Source organism: Typopeltis vanoorti, chromosome 15 (assembly GCF_054136105.1).
Source record: "Typopeltis vanoorti isolate ZY-2024b chromosome 15, IOZ_Tvanoo_1.0, whole genome shotgun sequence".
NCBI lineage: Eukaryota > Metazoa > Arthropoda > Arachnida > Uropygi > Thelyphonidae > Typopeltis > Typopeltis vanoorti.
In genome coordinates, this window is record NC_143563.1 from 23171721 (window position 1) to 23188887 (window position 17167).

The window sequence follows — 17167 nt, forward strand, 5'->3', positions numbered from 1 at the left end:
AGCCTGATCAAGGCCTTATACAATGGCATCATAACCTTTCTGCATGTCAGGATCCTCTGCATCATTGCCATTATCTGACGTGACATCTTCACAACTTGTGCAATGTAGCCCCTGAATTTTAGGCCCTTGTCCACCATAACTCCTAGATCTCTCATCTCCTCTACTTCCTTTAAAGTTTCTCCACCAAGTGCATACTTTGCATCCCATCACCGCTTACCAAATCTCAAAACCTTATACTTTGCAACAGTGAACTGACAGTTCCACTTACCTGTTTGTACAAATTCATTTATTATAGAAGGTCAAAAATATCATGCAATCTGTCTGACTGATAACATATGCCTGATTGTATATGGCTTGGCTAGATAGAAAAAAATTTAATTTCTCTCTCTCTCATGTAAAGTGCTGGCATTCCACCAGAATATGACGAATAGTAAGACACATATTGCATTTTTCACACACACACAGGAGGGACATTAGCCCTCAGTAATCTTTCTATTGACTAAAATGCCAATGTTTAATTTCAGGTTTAATTTCATATAATTTGTTTGTGAATGCTTCCTGCCAGGATGATGGCAGGAAGCAGGATGCCAAAGGATGGTGATAGAATGCAGGCATCAATCTATAGACCACCTGGCATTTTTTCTGTGGGTGTTAAGATTTTGGAAAAATTAGTAAGAGATAATATACAAAATTGGCAGAGGAGAATAAAAATATTATTATTATTTTTATTATTATTTTTTCGGGCGACTCCAGGGAGTTCTTAGACTAATCGAGGGAGGCCCTAAACATCATGTCCGCACAACTATACGACATTCTCACAGTATCTATCATACCTTGCCTTGAATTCGCTCACCGTCATAGCACCCACAACAGACTCTGGCAGCTTATTCCACTCATTTACCACTCTAAAAGTAAAGAACCCAGCTCTAATACCCCCTGCTAACCACACTCTTGCCCAGCTTCCATAGGTGTCCCCTAGTTCTCCCACCATCAGTCCTGATCTCAAAAATATCCTCTGAATTAATCCTATAGAATCCCTTTAGCAATTTGAATGTCTCAATCATATCTCCCCTTTTCCGCCTATCAACTAGTTTCTGCAACCCACAAATTTTCAACCTGTTTTCTCATATGGTTCATTCCATAGACCTGCTATCATCTTAGTCACTCGTCTCTGGATCCTCTCCACCTCCTCCCCATCAAGAAGGAACCGAGGTGACCAAATCTGGGCACAGTAGTCAAGATGAGCTTATCAAGGCTCGGTACAGAGGTACAATAACTTGCTTGTCTCTGCTCGTCAAGGTATTTTTCAACAACCAAATGAGTTGATGAGCTGATTTAGCTACTTTTGCAATGTGCCTCCTAAACTTCATCTCCCTATCCATCAACACTCCCAAGTCCTTGGCCTCATCAATCTCCTGGAGTACAGTTCCACCAATGTGGTATACTGCTGCTAATCTTTTCACCCCAAAATGCATAACCTTACATTTTGTTACATTAAATTGACATCCATTCTCCTTAGCCCAGAACTCCAATCTATCCAAGTCATCCTGCAAGATTTTGACATCTTCTGCATTCACTGTCGCCCTACCCAACTTTGATCTGTGAAAGTGAACATGAATTTGTTAAAGGGCCCCTCCTGTTTCAGTAATTTGTCTGCCTTTTATAATAAAGTGACAAAAGCCATTGAAGAAAAGGCATATACTGCCATTTTTTGGATTTTGATAAGGTACCACATGATAAGTTGATAGTTAAGTTGCAACATGAGGTTAATTGTTGTTTAAGAGATACTTGTGCATTGATCTGGTCAGCTGGATTTCTTGGTGATGAAGAAATGGTGGAGAGGATTCAGAGGCGAGTTACAAAGATTGTCGCAGGTTTGTGAGATGTTTCCTATGAGGGCAGATTGAAGATCTATGGACTCCAAAAACTAGTTGATAGACTTAGGAGAGGAGATATGATAGAGGCATATAAATTATTAAAGGAGTTTTATAGGATTGATACTGATGACTTTTTAAGACCAGTGCAAGAAGGGAGAGAATGAGTGGCCATCCCTGCAGATTGTGTAAGAGTGTGGTCAACAAGGGTGTTAGGACTAGATTTTTTGCTTGGAGGGTTGTGAATGGGTGGAATGTGTTGCCAGAGGTGGTTGTGAATGCTTCGTCTTTGAATGAATTTAAGGAGAAGTATGATAGGTATTGTGTGAATAATGGTTAGTGTGTGTAAATGTAGGGTCTCCTGTGATGAGTCTTTTGACTCTATGGAGACAACGTTATAATAATAATAAAACACAAGGGTATAACTGAGGAAATATTGCAATATTGATAATTCATTAACTATTTAAAAATTGTCCTTTTTAGACATTTTACTCCATCACTCACCATCAGGTAAATTGTCACCATGCGCAATTTACAGACAAAAAAATACTAGCTGTGGTGGTCATGGGCAGTGGATGGCGTTGATGTGGGTGATTGGTGGTAGAGACTGAGAGTTGTACAGTAGGTGTCCTCCTGTGATGAGTCTTCGGACTCCTTGGAGGTGTCACGAATAATAATAATAATGACAGGGAGAAGTAGGGAAATTCAGTGACTAAATAATAGTTTTTGAATGCTAGGAGTGTGAATAAACTTAAAAATCCTTATGACAAGAATGTTGCAAGCAAAATAGCCCTTTCATAATGAGATTCATAATCTCCTCTTATACTATTTAAATTCATGTAGTAATTTGATATGAAAACTTCTCCCTCAAAGGCCAACTTCAGTAGAATTGCACAAATAATAATTTAATCATTATGGCTTTATTAATCTTAAAAAGGTCATTAGATCCAATTACGTAATCAGTAACTAAAGGTTATATAAACTGATGCTTTATTAGTAAACCATTAAGTATAAATAAACAAGTAATTTCTTTTTGTTTTGCACATATTTTATGTTCTAGTAAGTACGCACGCACACACACCTTTTGTGGAGTAGATTTTTTTGGATTCCCAGAAAAAGAGACTTACGGTCTCTTTTTCTGGGAATTTCTCATATCAGAGAAATTATCAAAGAATTACTTTTTAAAAAAAAAAAAATAATAAAATAAAATAAAATAAATTTTGTAGCAAGTACATTAAGAATTTTAAAGAGCTTACCTGAAGCGTTTAGAAACTCTGTAAAGTGAATTGCTAGTATCTGGGATTTTTATGTTTTCGGTATTTACATCGTATGGATGAAGGCGATTGTCTATAACTGATATCACAGAACTAAAAAGATTGTTAATGTTGAATGAAAATTCCATAGTGCCCTTACATAATATAATTTAGTGAACGCGTTTCACAGGGAGTTTTGCCATTTTCAGATGCAGCAATGATGTCAATCACATTGCTACTGAATACAAAACTATGATCTGAATTAGAAATTTTGAGAAATATTTATTACCAATCAGAACTGAAATAATGAATTCACCTAGAGTCACATTATTTTTATTTTGAAATTTTTAATTCATTTTGTAAATAACTCATAAGTTATTTCGCGCAAACCATTTAACATGTTCACGCACTACCCACTTATCCAAAACCTGGTGGCTTTTATTTTCATTTCGGCACGGCATCAGACTATTCTGGGCTTCAATTAAAAAAAAAAAAAAGAAGAAGAAGAGAGATAAGTTTAATTTATTAAAACCAACCATTTTAAGAGCTGTCCCATTTAAAATATATTTCATATTTAATTTGTTTTGAATATGATATATTTAATTAGAATTTCTGTTATGTGCAGAAAACATTTTGTTAAGTTTTTTTATAGTCACTTTCTTTCAACCAATGAGTGCTCAGTAGGTGATTTCTTTGGATAAGACATTTAAAATTCGATTACGAGTGTAGAGTAGCTAAGACTTTCATGCGAACTATTTGAGGTATTCGGGATGAATCATATATAACCATTCTACTAAATTTAGAGTTGTATAGTTGTTGAGTAATTCAGGAAAGCATAATCATAGTCATTGTTCTGAATAAAAATAGTAGGTGTCCTCCCGTGATGAGTCTTCGGACTCCTTGGAGGTGTCACGAATAATAATAATAACTCACGAAACGTTATTCTAAGCACCGGAGAGTTCTGATATATGATTTATTTATCAATATAATACATGCGAATAATATTACATTTATTTATATATTAAATTATGCATTCTGACATCGGAGTACTTGTATAAGCAGCTGCTCTGTGTGTAGTTCTGTGCTGAATATGTATAAGATTTATTTGGAAAAATTCTCACAGTACAGTACATGAGGTATTAGTCGTTGCCAACGTTATTAGAATATGAATTGAACTTATTTAGTCACAAGTGACCCATTAATGGTGGGGGAGGGGGATATGTTTGTTGCCAGAGAAGAATTTTTTTTTTCAAGATAACAGAAGTAAGACGTAAAGAAATGGCTATGAATTATTTTTTATATCGCTCTGCCACATGCAATGTTTCAAACTAAAGTTCATCAGATGGCGTGTGGGCTCAGCACGCGTACATTAATATTAGCCTATTCAAGTCTTGTAAGGCCATAGCATCTGCCCTACTCATAGTTCTTCATAACTTTGCATCATATGCAAACAACTGAATATCACTGTTAAAAAATGTTTAATTTTCTTGACCAAAAAGCTCTGGAAAAACTTTTATTGGGATTATATTGATCAAGTGTATATAATAAACAACTAAGTTATACCAACTAGTTTCACCAACTAAGTCTGTTGGCATCTTCAGGGTACATAACTGATGTAAGGCACTAAAAAGTAAAAAACTGTTACAAACTATAATCAACTGATTCCAATTATATTAAACAAAGGACAGAGCGCGTACAATACATTCATAGAGCGTGGATGATCTCACTTGTTGTTATTTAGGAACGTTCTATAGTTGGCACTATAATTCAGTTCTGGCGAGTTGAAGGATCTGATAAGGGTCCTCCAGATCACGGACAAAATTAGTCCTTGGTTCCTGTTAAGGTTTTGTGTACAGCGGGCAACTGTTGTGGCCTCCTTAAAAATTCGGGAGCAGAAGTCCTCCTCCATGTAAGGAATTGTGCTTCTATCCCACTCTACGGTATGGTTCGTTCTTGAGAAATAAAAAGCTAAACCCGATTTTTCTTCTCTGTTATTATTGACATCACCTATATGTTCTTTTTGTCTAATTTCAAGGCTCCTTGAAGTTTGGCCGATGTAATTCAACTCGCACGAGCATGGTATGTTATAAACTCCAGCATATTTGGAGAAAGGATGGAGAATATGCTGGAGTTTATACCATACCATGCTCGTGCGGGTTGAATTACATCGGCCAAACTTCAAGGAGCCTTGAAATTAGGCAAAAAGAACATATAGGTGACGTCAATAATAACAGAGAAGAAAAATCGGGTTTAGCTTTTCGTTTCTCAAGGACGAACCATACCATAGAGTGGGATAGAAGCACAATTCCTTACATGGAGGAGGACTTCCGCTCCCAAATTTTTAAGGAGGCCACAACAGTTGCCCGCTGTACACAAAACCTTAACAGGAACCAAGGACTAATCTTGCCCGTGATCTGGAAGACCCTTATCATATCCTTCAACTCGCCAGAACTGAATTATAGTGCCAACTATAGAACGTTCCTAAATAATAACAAGTGAGATCAAGTATAAATTCTGGGAAATTCCCATGCTACTCCTCTAAAACACTATTAATATAATTAACGGCTATTTTAGCCTGTTTTTGTTTAGGAGTGTCCCTTATATTTAATACATTGGCTAACATAACTCAAAAGGGATATATATATATATATATAATTTAGGACATTACGGGCGAGTGTAGAAGGCAATTATGGCATAATAAAAAATGTTGAAAAATTATGTACATACCTTGATTTTGGTTTAAAGATGCCTTCTAAATCCAAGCTCTTGTGGAAGGGGGGGGAAAGAGAGGGAAAGAACATGGGGATGTACTTGGGACACGGGAAATAAGTTTGGGAACCCGGGTTACTATTAATAATATATATATAAATATATATACATATTATTTTGTTGTGGGGAGAGGGGGGGAAAAGGAAGGGGAAGGGTATCCTTATGTGGAAACTGGGGCAAGGGTTTATGGGGTGTGGACCGTTTCGGTCATCGTCTGACCATCGTCGGAACTTTGTGGACACCCCGTAAACCCTTGCCCCAGTTTCCACATAACGATACCCTTCCCCTTCCTTTACCCCCCCTCTCCCCACAACAAAATAATATGTATATATATTTATATATATATTATTAATAGTAACCCGGGTTCCCAAACTTATTTCCCGTGTCCCAAGTACATCCCCATGTTCTTTCTCCCCCCCCGTCCACAAGAGCTTGGATTTAGAAGGCATCTTTAAACCAAAATCAAGGTATGTACATAATTTTTCAACATTTTTTATTATGCCATAATTGCCTTCTACACGTGCCCGTAATGTCCTAAATTATATATATATATACCCCTTTTGAGTTATGTTAGCCAATGTATTAAATATAAGGGACACTCCTAAACAAAAACAGGCTAAAATAGCCGTTAATTATATTAATATTACAAGTGAGATCATCCACGCTCTATGAATGTATTGTATGCGCTCTATTCTTTGTTTAATATAATTGGAATAGGTTGATTATAGTTTGTAACAGTTTTTTTTTTTACTTTTTAGTGCCTTACATCAGTTATGTACCCTGAAGATGCCAACAGACTTAGTTGGTGAAACTAGTTGGTATAACTTAGTTGTTTATTATATACACTTGATCAATATAATCCCAATAAAAGTTTTTCCAGAACTGAATATCACTATCCAAATCTTCCCCAATCATTAACATGCAGATTAAACAGCAATGGTCCTAAAACAGACCCCTGAGGCACATCACTAGTGACTTTCCTTTTTCAGGATATTGCTCTCCCCATACACTACTCACTGATACCTGTCAGATAGCCAATCTTTGATCCGATGCACTAGTCTAATATCCAACCCCCATCTGCTCTAGTTTGACTATCAACTTATCACGTGGTAATCTATCAAAAGCCTTTGCAAAATCTAAGTATACTACTGTGTATTCCTCTCCTCTGTCCAATGAAGCCATCACCTTAATGTAATAATTAAGTAGATTACTAAACCATGATCTCTCTTTAGCAAATCCATGCTATCCATCAAAGATAATACAACTGTTGTCAACTCAATTCTGGATCCTGGTTTTTACCAACCTCTCCAACGCTTTAACTACAACAACAACTGGCACACAGATAGGCCTATAATTTGGTGCTTGAGTTCTGTCACCTTCCTTATGAAGTAGCAAAATCTTGCCTTCCTTCCACTCCTTTGGAACTAGACCAGGATCATATTAAACAAATATGTCAAAGCACATGCCAACTCCCTGGTACATTCCTTCAAAATGCATGGAGATATATTATCAAGTCCCACAGCCCTTATTAGCATCAGGTTTGCTCATTTTCCCCATATACCTCTTGCTCATTTGTAGTCAGTCTCTCCTCCTCATCATCAACTGCTCTCAAACTCTCCATGATGTCACATTCAAAAAAATGAAAGACCTTTATGAACAGATCATTAAATATCTCAACTATATCCTCTGCAGCAGTTGTTCTTATACCATTTTCTCCAATCAATGTCATTCTTCCATAATCTTTTTTTTTTTTTTTTTGCTGGCTACATATCAAAAGAACTCATAGGATTCTTTTTTTTTGGCTCTTCATTAACTAACTGCTAAAATCAGAAATGCTTATGAAATGCTTTATATAAACAGTATCTACACAAGTTTTGCATTCACAGAGTTGAATTTATGAGAGTAGGTGTGAAAGAGAGAACTTTTTAACATTTCTTTTTATCAACCAGAACACGAGAGTGTAAGCCTATAACAATTCACTGACATGTGGGAGCAAACCATTCCTGGGTGAAAGTGCAAAAATATTTTTATTTATTTATTTTATTTATAGGGCATTTAGTGGGTCATAAGAGTTGAACAAAGAAAAAAAAAAAAAGAATCATTATTAATTTCTTGTTATTTATGTTTAGGTTATCAATTTCTAATTGATTCTGTTTTCATTACTATTTAGTGGTGTCCAATTTTTTTCATGACTTCTAGCTAATTTTGGGACAAAATTTATAGTTCTGTGATATATGGATTATTTGAAGGTAGATTCCTTTCCTCCTGAAAAAATTTCAGACTTGTTAGAAAAATTATTTTTAGAAAGTCAGAAGTTCATTGCATAATTGATAAATATGAAAGTGTTAATTATGCAATGAACTTCTGACTTTCTGGAAGACTCAATCCAGAAAGCATATAAGTCAATAAACCATTTTATTGTATGATGAAGTTCATTCTAAATGTTACCTATTTCTTACCCTTTCAGGCTTCATATTTGTCTTCTCAGCCAGTGCTTCTCTAGTGCAGGCTCAAGAATTATGTGACAAAATGTTTTTCTGTTTGAATTCTATCCAGGACACAAAGAACCTTTATAAGGACTTTTGAACAGAAAATGAATTACCAAGTCTCATATGAGTGACAGGATTTTTTTCTTTTGGAAATCTAAGTTTTTCAGCAAATAAAACAGACCAATTGAAGAACTCTACGAGTAACAGACATAACAATTATTATTATTATTGTTACGTGACACCTCCAGGGAGTCCAGAGACTCATTGAGGGAGGCCACCTACTCTACAGTTCTCTATCTTCACCCTCAGTCCACCAACTACAATGAACCGCAACTACCATCATCATCTACACCAGCGCCATCTACCACTCACTACTAGTATTTTTACAGAAAATCACAAGCATCCATGCCCACGGCAGGATTCAAATCTGCAGCCTTTTGGCTGGAGAGCAGATACGCTAACCACTCAGCCAATAGATGTCTTCTGTAATTCCAATTAACCATCTTCTCATTCCATTAAACACACAAAAGAAAACATTAAATGCTACTACCATTAACTTATTCCCCTCCCATGAGAGTATTTTTTTTTTTATAATGTAAATTCCACTCACAGAAGGTTGGAAACTTATCATCCATTTAGTGTCATGAGTAGATTGTGGCTAGATAATGCATTCATGCTATTTTGGTTCTGGGTGGTGGTAGTCTCACACTGGGTGATAAATTGTCTAGTACCTAAAAAGTACTTCCTACTTCATCAACAAATCTCTCATTTGAGATTTATAAAAAAAATAAATAAATAAAAGCATATAAAAATATTTACATGTTCCATGTATAGTGGTATTGTAATGTTATTGCCCATATTGAACTTGTTTTTATAGCAATGTCATCCATGAACATTTGAGAACTTCTAGCATATAGTGCTGTGGGTAAAAATATGGGTTAAATAATCCAGAAACTGTACTCTAAAAACAAACATATTTGCAAGCATCCACATTTTGAATTTGGACCCACAACTCGTTCATTTGACTATGCATACTGGCATATTAATATATTTAGCCATAATGTTTTCAGAATAATTTTTGGTTTACTTGAGTTGGTTTGCTTGAGTTACTTGGTTTATTTCAAGTAATTATCTCTTTATAAAATACTATAAAATGAATTATTTTCTCATAAAGCCAAAATGCCTCATGGTAGAAGGAAAATTCCATTCAGTTCGAAGCAGAAAAAAATTCAGCTTCAGCAGAGGAAAGAAAGAAAGAGAGGAGAGTTGGAATCTAATAATGCAGAAGGTAGGTATAAAGAATTAAAATTTTTTAATTTAATTTTGAAATAAAAAATTAATTTTAATGTATATAAATGAACTACAGACAAATATTTCAATATTTCAGTTATCTGATTAACTATATGGTTGTTTACTAATAGCAAAATCCCATTTAAACATTATTTCAGTATTGATTTTATTCTAACATGTTTGTTCCTGTGTTTTTTTTTTCTTTTAGTTATATTTTTTGAAACTGATTTGTTGATATTTAAAATTACTAAATAGAAGATCTGTGGGTTTTTTTTATACTTTTTTTTTTGTAAAAGAATAAGTTTATCCTGTTTTATCATCATCATCATCATCAAATTCCTGCCATGTACCCTCAGGTGGTGTACAGGATATGACAGTACTACATGAAAAAATTACATCATTACTAACTTCCTATCTACAATTTTCCTCCAAATCAGTCTGTTACTTGTCAAGACTCCAACATTATCAGATCTTATATTTCTATCATCTAAGGCACTTTGTACCGTATCAATCCACCTATATCTTGGTCTTCCTCTGGGTCGTTTTCCTGCAAACCTGGCAGAGAACACTTGTTTTGCTAATCTTTCCTCTCCCATTCTATTTAAGTGACCATACCATCTGAGATTAGCTCTGCTAACGCATTCCTGGATGCTGACAATGTCAAGTTCTTTCCTAATATCCTCATTTTTAATATGATATTGCCATTGATGCCATCTGTTCACGCCTCTAATCTTTCTCAGGACTCTCATATCTGCGGTCTCTAGTCTTTGGTCAAGTGTTTTACTTCTGACCCAGCTCTCAGATCCATAAGTTAAAATTGGTTTGAACACAGTCTTGTATACAGCTAATTTAGTGTTCCGACTAATTTCTTTCTTATTCCATATGAATTTATTCAATTGACTTCCCACGATACCAGCTTTGCTGATTCTGTTGTCTATTTCTATATTTAGTTTACCATCTTCAGTAAAAATTGTGCCTAAGTAGCTGAAATGTTTTACTTGTTCCACAGGTTCTCCATTCGCAACACAGTTGACATTTTCAATGATTCTGCCTATTTTCATTGTCTTTGTCTTTTTATTGCTGACCTTCATACCATATCTATTACAACAGCTATTCAATTTAGTCAGAGAATCTTGCAGACTTGTAGCGGATTTATTTAGAAGTATAACATCATCCGCATAAAGCAAAGAGCTGACATTAACATCTCCAATTTTGATATCAGGTTTAATACCACATTCCTTCATAATGTGATCCATATAGATAATGAATAACAGAGGGAATAATGTACATTCTTGTCTCACACCAGATTTAACATTAAACCATCTTCCTGTACTTCCTTCAATTCTAACTGCTGACTCACAACTCAAATAAAGACTAAGTATTGCTTGATATAATGCCCCATTGACACCATATAACTGCAGCGTATTGAATAGCTTCTCTCTTGGCACCTTGTCATATGCCTTTTCCAAATCGACAAAACTTAAATACAGATCTTTGTTATATTCCCATGCTTTCTCGACTATTTGTCGTAAAGTGAAGATCTGATCCTGACAGCCTCTATTTGGCCTGAATCCAGCTTGTTCTTCACCAAGCTTTTCTTCCACAATTCTTCTCAACCGTTTCTCAAGTATACTTGCATAGGTAAAATAATTAGCATCTATATTATTCTGTTTATAGGATGATTTTAACAAACATGATAGTTAATTTCAAAAGTGCTTTCCCCACCCCCCTGAGAATTTAGACAATTTCATGATTATAAAATGTTTAAAATGAATGCCTATTAGCATTTGCCAAATGAATTTTTGTAATTCATTTTGGAATGTTTAACAAAACTATCAACATAATTCAAGTTTCATTTAAAATGGATAATTCAGAAATATAAATATGAAATTGTTTTATCCAAAATGTTATTGTTTATTCTGCTTGTTCTGATTAAGTTACTGAAATATTCTTGGCTGGCATGAAGATTTTATCTCTTGTCCATTTTATTCAAAATTAGCTCTTTATTGAGTTTTCTAAAATATGCCAAAGCAGACCAGTACAAAAATTTAGCATGTGAGAAGTGGCTCAAGATAAAAAGTGAACTTTATTTGTACTTTGCAAACTTCATTCTTTACTAAAACAAACAAAAACTTGCACAGACAGAAAAACCTCCGTACAAATTAAGCTGAGTTTGTTGTAAGAAACTGTCTATGCTAAAGTTTGTAAATAAGTTCAAAAAATTTCAACAAATCCAGTTTAATATTATATAATGATGACATTATTATATAATGATGACAACCGCCATCCTGCAGTTGTCACCATTATATAATAACAGAACTGAACTAGCATCATTCTTCTCTTCCAATTCCTCCATAGATAAAAAGATATATAGGCTATTATAAAATAGTGTAGTACATGCTGCCTCTGATCTTTCATGAGAAAGATAGAAAAATTTTCAATAATTTAGATACCAAGGTCTTCTGTACTGACAGTACCGGTATTTTCCTTCTGATATCTTAAATCTTTTTTCCCTTGCCATCAATTCTGATTATTTTTCTTGTAAGAACAAAATTTACAAACAGATGGAGAGAACTGCTATGGTTCTCCCTGCCCCTCTCATCCCTCTTGCCAATTTTTACATGGAAAAAAATGTTGAAAAAATCTACTATAGACTCAGTCCCTTTCAAATAACCTGGCTAAGATACGGAGATGATGTGTTCTCTATTTGGTCTCATGGCCCAGACACATTAGACTCATTCCTCAGTCACCTCAATAGTCTACATCCAAGAATCCAGTTTATGACGGAAAAGGAAAATAAGAATAGTTTACCCTCTTCCTAGATATCTTAGTAATATGCCTTCCTAATGATAACCTTTTCTTTCACTGCCCAAAATTGTGGAAACCTTTTGGAAAAAGTGTATTTTTGAGGTTTGATGCTTCATAACACCACTTTTTTTTGGTATAATACCATAAAATTATATACTAATGGAAAGATAATTTAATTAAGAATGTAACGCAACAAAGTTTGTTCAATTATCTGTATTCCACAAATTACCAGAAAAAAGAAGCACAACTTGCTTAGGTTGATATGAAGTAGCTTTCCTTCATTTGAATGTAGCCAATGAGCATGAGTGTTTAGAGAGCCAATCAGGTTTCATCTTGTTTTGGCAAGAGGAGGACATTTGCCAGTGTGTTATGTGATTGCTATCAAGCTGGTTTTTTTTTTTTTTTTGTGTTCTTTCATTTAGTGAGCTTGTAAAACGTAATAAAATTAAAGAAATGGTGCAAAGAGTTGACTGGTCACCCAGAAAGCAATGTAAAATAGTACTGTTAAGTGAATAAGGCTACAGTTATGAAGAAATTAGAAGAAAAATTGGTGGAAACTTAACCAAAGTTGGCATTTCTAAATTTTTGAAGAGGTATAAGGAGACTCAGTCACTACAAAACCAGACTGGTAAAGGCAGGAAAAGGTACACAACAGCAAGTGATGAGAGAAGAATTGAGAGACTGTGCCTACATGATAGAACAAAATCATCTGGGTGTATACAAGATGAAATGGCGCAATACAATGTGAAGTTGAGTGTAAGGACTGTTCGGCGCAGACTGCAGGAATTTGGTCTAAATGCTAGAATTCCATGAAAAAAGCCATTTTTATCTCTCAAACAAAGGTTGAAAAGATTAAACTGGGCTAAAACCCATGTTAACTGGACAGCGGAAGAATGGAACAGTGTTATTTGGAGTGATGAGACCAAAATCTCCCTGTTTGGTAGTGATAATATAAAATACATAAGGAGAAGAATCAGAGAAGATTTGCATCCTGATTGCATTACACCTACCGTGAAACACCCACTTAGTATTATGATCTGGGGTTGTATGACATCAAAAGATGTGGGCAGAATTTGCGTGATTAATTGGAATATAAATACCCAAAAAATGCATAAATGAAATACTTGAGCCCAAACTGAAGCCTTCTGCACGCGATCTTTTCCAAGATAATGAAGCATTTATATTTCAACAGGTTTCAGCTCCATGTCATGTTGCTGCTGTGTGCAAAAAGTGGTTTCAGGATAATCATATACCACTGCTGGAATAGCCCAGACCTTAACCCAATCTAAAATCTATGGAGCCGACTAAAGAAACTTGTTAGTCAGAAGCAACCCACCAATAAAACCCAATTAATAGAAGCAATAATTCAATCTTGGTTTCACATTATAACAGCTGCAGAACTAAAAAACTTGGCTTACTCCATGGGAAGGTGTTGTAAGGCCGTAATTAACACTAAAGATTACCAAACTAAGTATTAACTCACATTGTGAGAATTTTTATATCTCATTTTTTCTGTGTTTCACTTTTCTTCTTTATAACTGCTGTTCTAATAAAAAATCCTTCATAAAAGTTATTGCATTACATTCTTGATTAAATTATCTTTTCATTGATATATAATTTTATGGTATTAGTCCAAAAAAAAAAAAAGTGGTGTTATGAGCCATGAAACCTCAGAAATACTCTTTTTCCAAAAGATTTCCACAATTTTGGCCACTAGTGTATATAGAAAACCTACTCACACAGGCAAATGTGAAGGCAGATACATTCACAAACTTTCCCACCATCACCACCCCTCTCAACAATAGGGCCTATAATCTTTGTTCCAGTGGAATCTCTCTTTCAACTGAACTCAACAGTGATTACAGAATTAAAAAAAAGTCAGTTCCTCTCCCATTCCTTGGCCATCACTTCAGAAGGATTTCATAAAGGCCATCACCATCCCCTACATCCGTGGCACATCAGAAAAAAATAGCCAGGTCTTTAAAAAAGTACAATCTCTTCATAGCTTTTAAGCCCTATCAGAAACTTGCTACCATTATCCGTTCAACCAAAGATCAATTCCCTCCTCTCTCTCTCTCTCTCTCAACCTGGAGTTTATAGTACCTATAAAGTACCTTGTTCCTGCAAGTTGGCTTACTTTGGACAAACAGGCAGATCAGTGACTGTCCATTTAGAAGAACACAACTCGTTCATCTGCAATCATGACTATGATCAATCTGGCCTTGCAGACCATGTATTGGATACAACTCACAGGATCTCCTGGAAGAAAACTACCATAGTAAATTCAGCGGCTAACTTAAATAAATACGGATGCATAAAACTTTCCAAAATTTGGGAAACAATAATTGTCAGAGTCCTACTTTATATCCTAGGCTGCCTACAAATGCCCATAGAAGGTGCACTTCCTAGATAGGACTTTAGAGTTGCCTACGTGTTTCATTTAGTATTGTGTTGTTTGTGTATGTGTGTTACAAGAAGTAATTGTAATCCCTGAACATGTCTCAGTGACTGAGACAAAATATTGGAAGCATTAAAATTAGTTTTTAATCCTTTCCTAGTGTTGTAAATATTCCATTAAATCTCTAACATGAGGTACTGATAGTATCTCCGCCTAGCTGTAATCAAAAGTTATTCTCCTTTAATACCTGTTCTGTATCAACTTTATATTCTATATCTGCTATAGCATAGATATAGAATATAAAGACTATAACTGGCATGAATATAGCTTATATTCATGCCAGTTCAAACAAAAAAAAAAGAAAGAAAGATAAAAATCTCTCATCAAACTATTGACTCGTTATCCTCACTTCATTTGTCTCTAAAATAATGGAGAAAGTTATTAACTAATCATCAGTCAACAAACGGTAGATTTGATGATTGATGATTAGGTCAACCAGGCCAAACAGTAGCTGACCTGGTTGACCAAGTGGTTATCATATCCACTCTCCACCCAACAGGTTGCAGGATCAATTCCTGCTGTGGACACACATGGTTGTGATTGTCTTTAGGTGGTAGATAAATTTCATTGCTCAGTGTGAGATTACTGTCCCACTCATTGGAGGTTTGAAGTGGTTTGAAAAAATTCCATATGTTGTCTCAAGTACAGGGTTTCCAGACTCTGTAAAAAAATATGCTGGTTTAAATAAGTTAAGGAACAAAGAGAAAAATCATGATAACTTGGGTTGTTTGGGGGACATATGAAACAGATACATTATGTAAAGAGTGATACTGAGTCTGGTTATCATATACAAATCAGTGGTGCTGTCCACAGTATATGCAAATGAGCCATGGCATAACACAGGTGTTTTGGAGTGGATTTCCATTTCATGTCTGAAGTGAGACATTTTGTGATAACAAAATTCATGGATAGACTGCAAGATATCATCTAACTAATGAATTGAGATGGCAAACCAATGCAAGACCAGAGCCAGATGAAGGTAGCCAGATGATGTTGCATGTGTCATTTTGTGGTTCATGGACTGTGGAACGAGTTCCAACAGGAACAAACAGCATCCCAAAGATACAGTGAAGGAAGGCCACAGGCTACAACTGAAGTGGGTGACCAAGTCACCAATTATCTGCTCACTCAAACAGGAGTGCTATCCTGAATCAACTATGATCTGACCTTGCATTGGCTACAGGAACATTGGTATCTGCTTCCAGTGTGTGCAGAAGGCTTCACGAAGGTGGTCTCTGTACCAGGCATCTGGTAGTTTGTGTGCCTATCCCACATCACAGGAGAGAACATTTGAAATGGCCAAGGCTCCACATCATCTAGACCCAAAACCTGTGCGTGTATGTGTGTGGGGCGGGGGATCTGTATTGTTTGCAGATGATCGATTTGCTCTACAAAGCAATGCCAGGCATGCTGTAATCTGGAGAGAACCAGGGACACATTATCATCTCTCTAATATCCATGAAAGGGACACTTATGGTGGAGGTAGTGTGATGGGTTAGGGAGCCATCTTTGGTGAATGCACTGAGTTGTGTGTGCTTCCAAGTGAAACAAACCATGAATGCTGCAAATTATAGAGACAAGGTCCTGGATCCCTTTGTTGTTCATATGCAGGTGCAATGCAAGTTAAATATCTTCAGGAAGAGACTATTATACATATGGACTGGTCAGTTAGGTCTCCTGACTTTAACTCTCTTGAGAATGTCTGCGATGCTCTTGTTTTTAAGACATATTGCTACTTCCAACCCCCACCCTCCCCAAAATCTTGAGGGACTGAGGAGAGTTGTGTAGGAGCAATGGTTATTACCAACTGAGCTCCTGGACATTGTTATAAACAATATGAACCATTGTTGTGAGTGCTGTATTGCTGTGAGGGGTGATGGCATTCCTTATTGAGGCAGTTTCCTCTTTGACAATATCATTTTGACCTCTTGTTTTTTACCAGTCTTTGCATACCCATTGGTTTCTGAATTAAACTATTTATTTTAAATTTTTGTGAGTGTTTCTTTCACATCTCATGTTGTACTGCTTTTCACCTAATTGTATAAAAATTGATGATTTTTCTTTTTGTTCCTTAATTTATGGAAACCAGCATAAATAAAAAAATACAACAAATATATAAAATTAGTAAATATAGGAAAAAAATCCTAAGCCCATCTATGATATGAATGTACTATAAGATTACAAAAAAAAAAAAACTTTTATGGATGGGACCCACATAAAAAAAAA

The 17167-nt window shown here is 35.5% G+C and overlaps 2 protein-coding genes across 6 annotated transcripts in view; one reads left to right on the forward strand and one right to left on the reverse strand.

Annotated features, from left to right (window-relative positions):
• Positions 1-3529, reverse strand: part of LOC150098495 (alpha-tubulin N-acetyltransferase 1-like) — a 139970-nt gene extending 136441 nt beyond the window's left edge. For all 4 annotated transcript variants that reach the window (XM_090405129.1, XM_090405128.1, XM_090405130.1 and 1 more), the window contains exon 1: positions 3131-3529. In XM_090405129.1, coding sequence (XP_090261255.1) covers positions 3131-3276 — 146 coding nt within the window. In that variant the 5' untranslated portion in view covers positions 3277-3529. The remainder of the gene's footprint in view (positions 1-3130) is intronic.
• A 254-nt stretch (positions 3530-3783) lies between these two features.
• The window catches only part of Ns4 (Nucleostemin 4), a 186507-nt gene continuing 173123 nt past the window's right edge, over positions 3784-17167 (forward strand). For both annotated transcript variants that reach the window (XM_090404747.1, XM_090404748.1), the window contains exons 1-2: positions 3784-3888; positions 9560-9673. In XM_090404747.1, the coding sequence (XP_090260873.1) occupies positions 9565-9673 (109 nt within the window). In that variant the 5' untranslated portion in view covers positions 3784-3888; positions 9560-9564. The remainder of the gene's footprint in view (positions 3889-9559; positions 9674-17167) is intronic.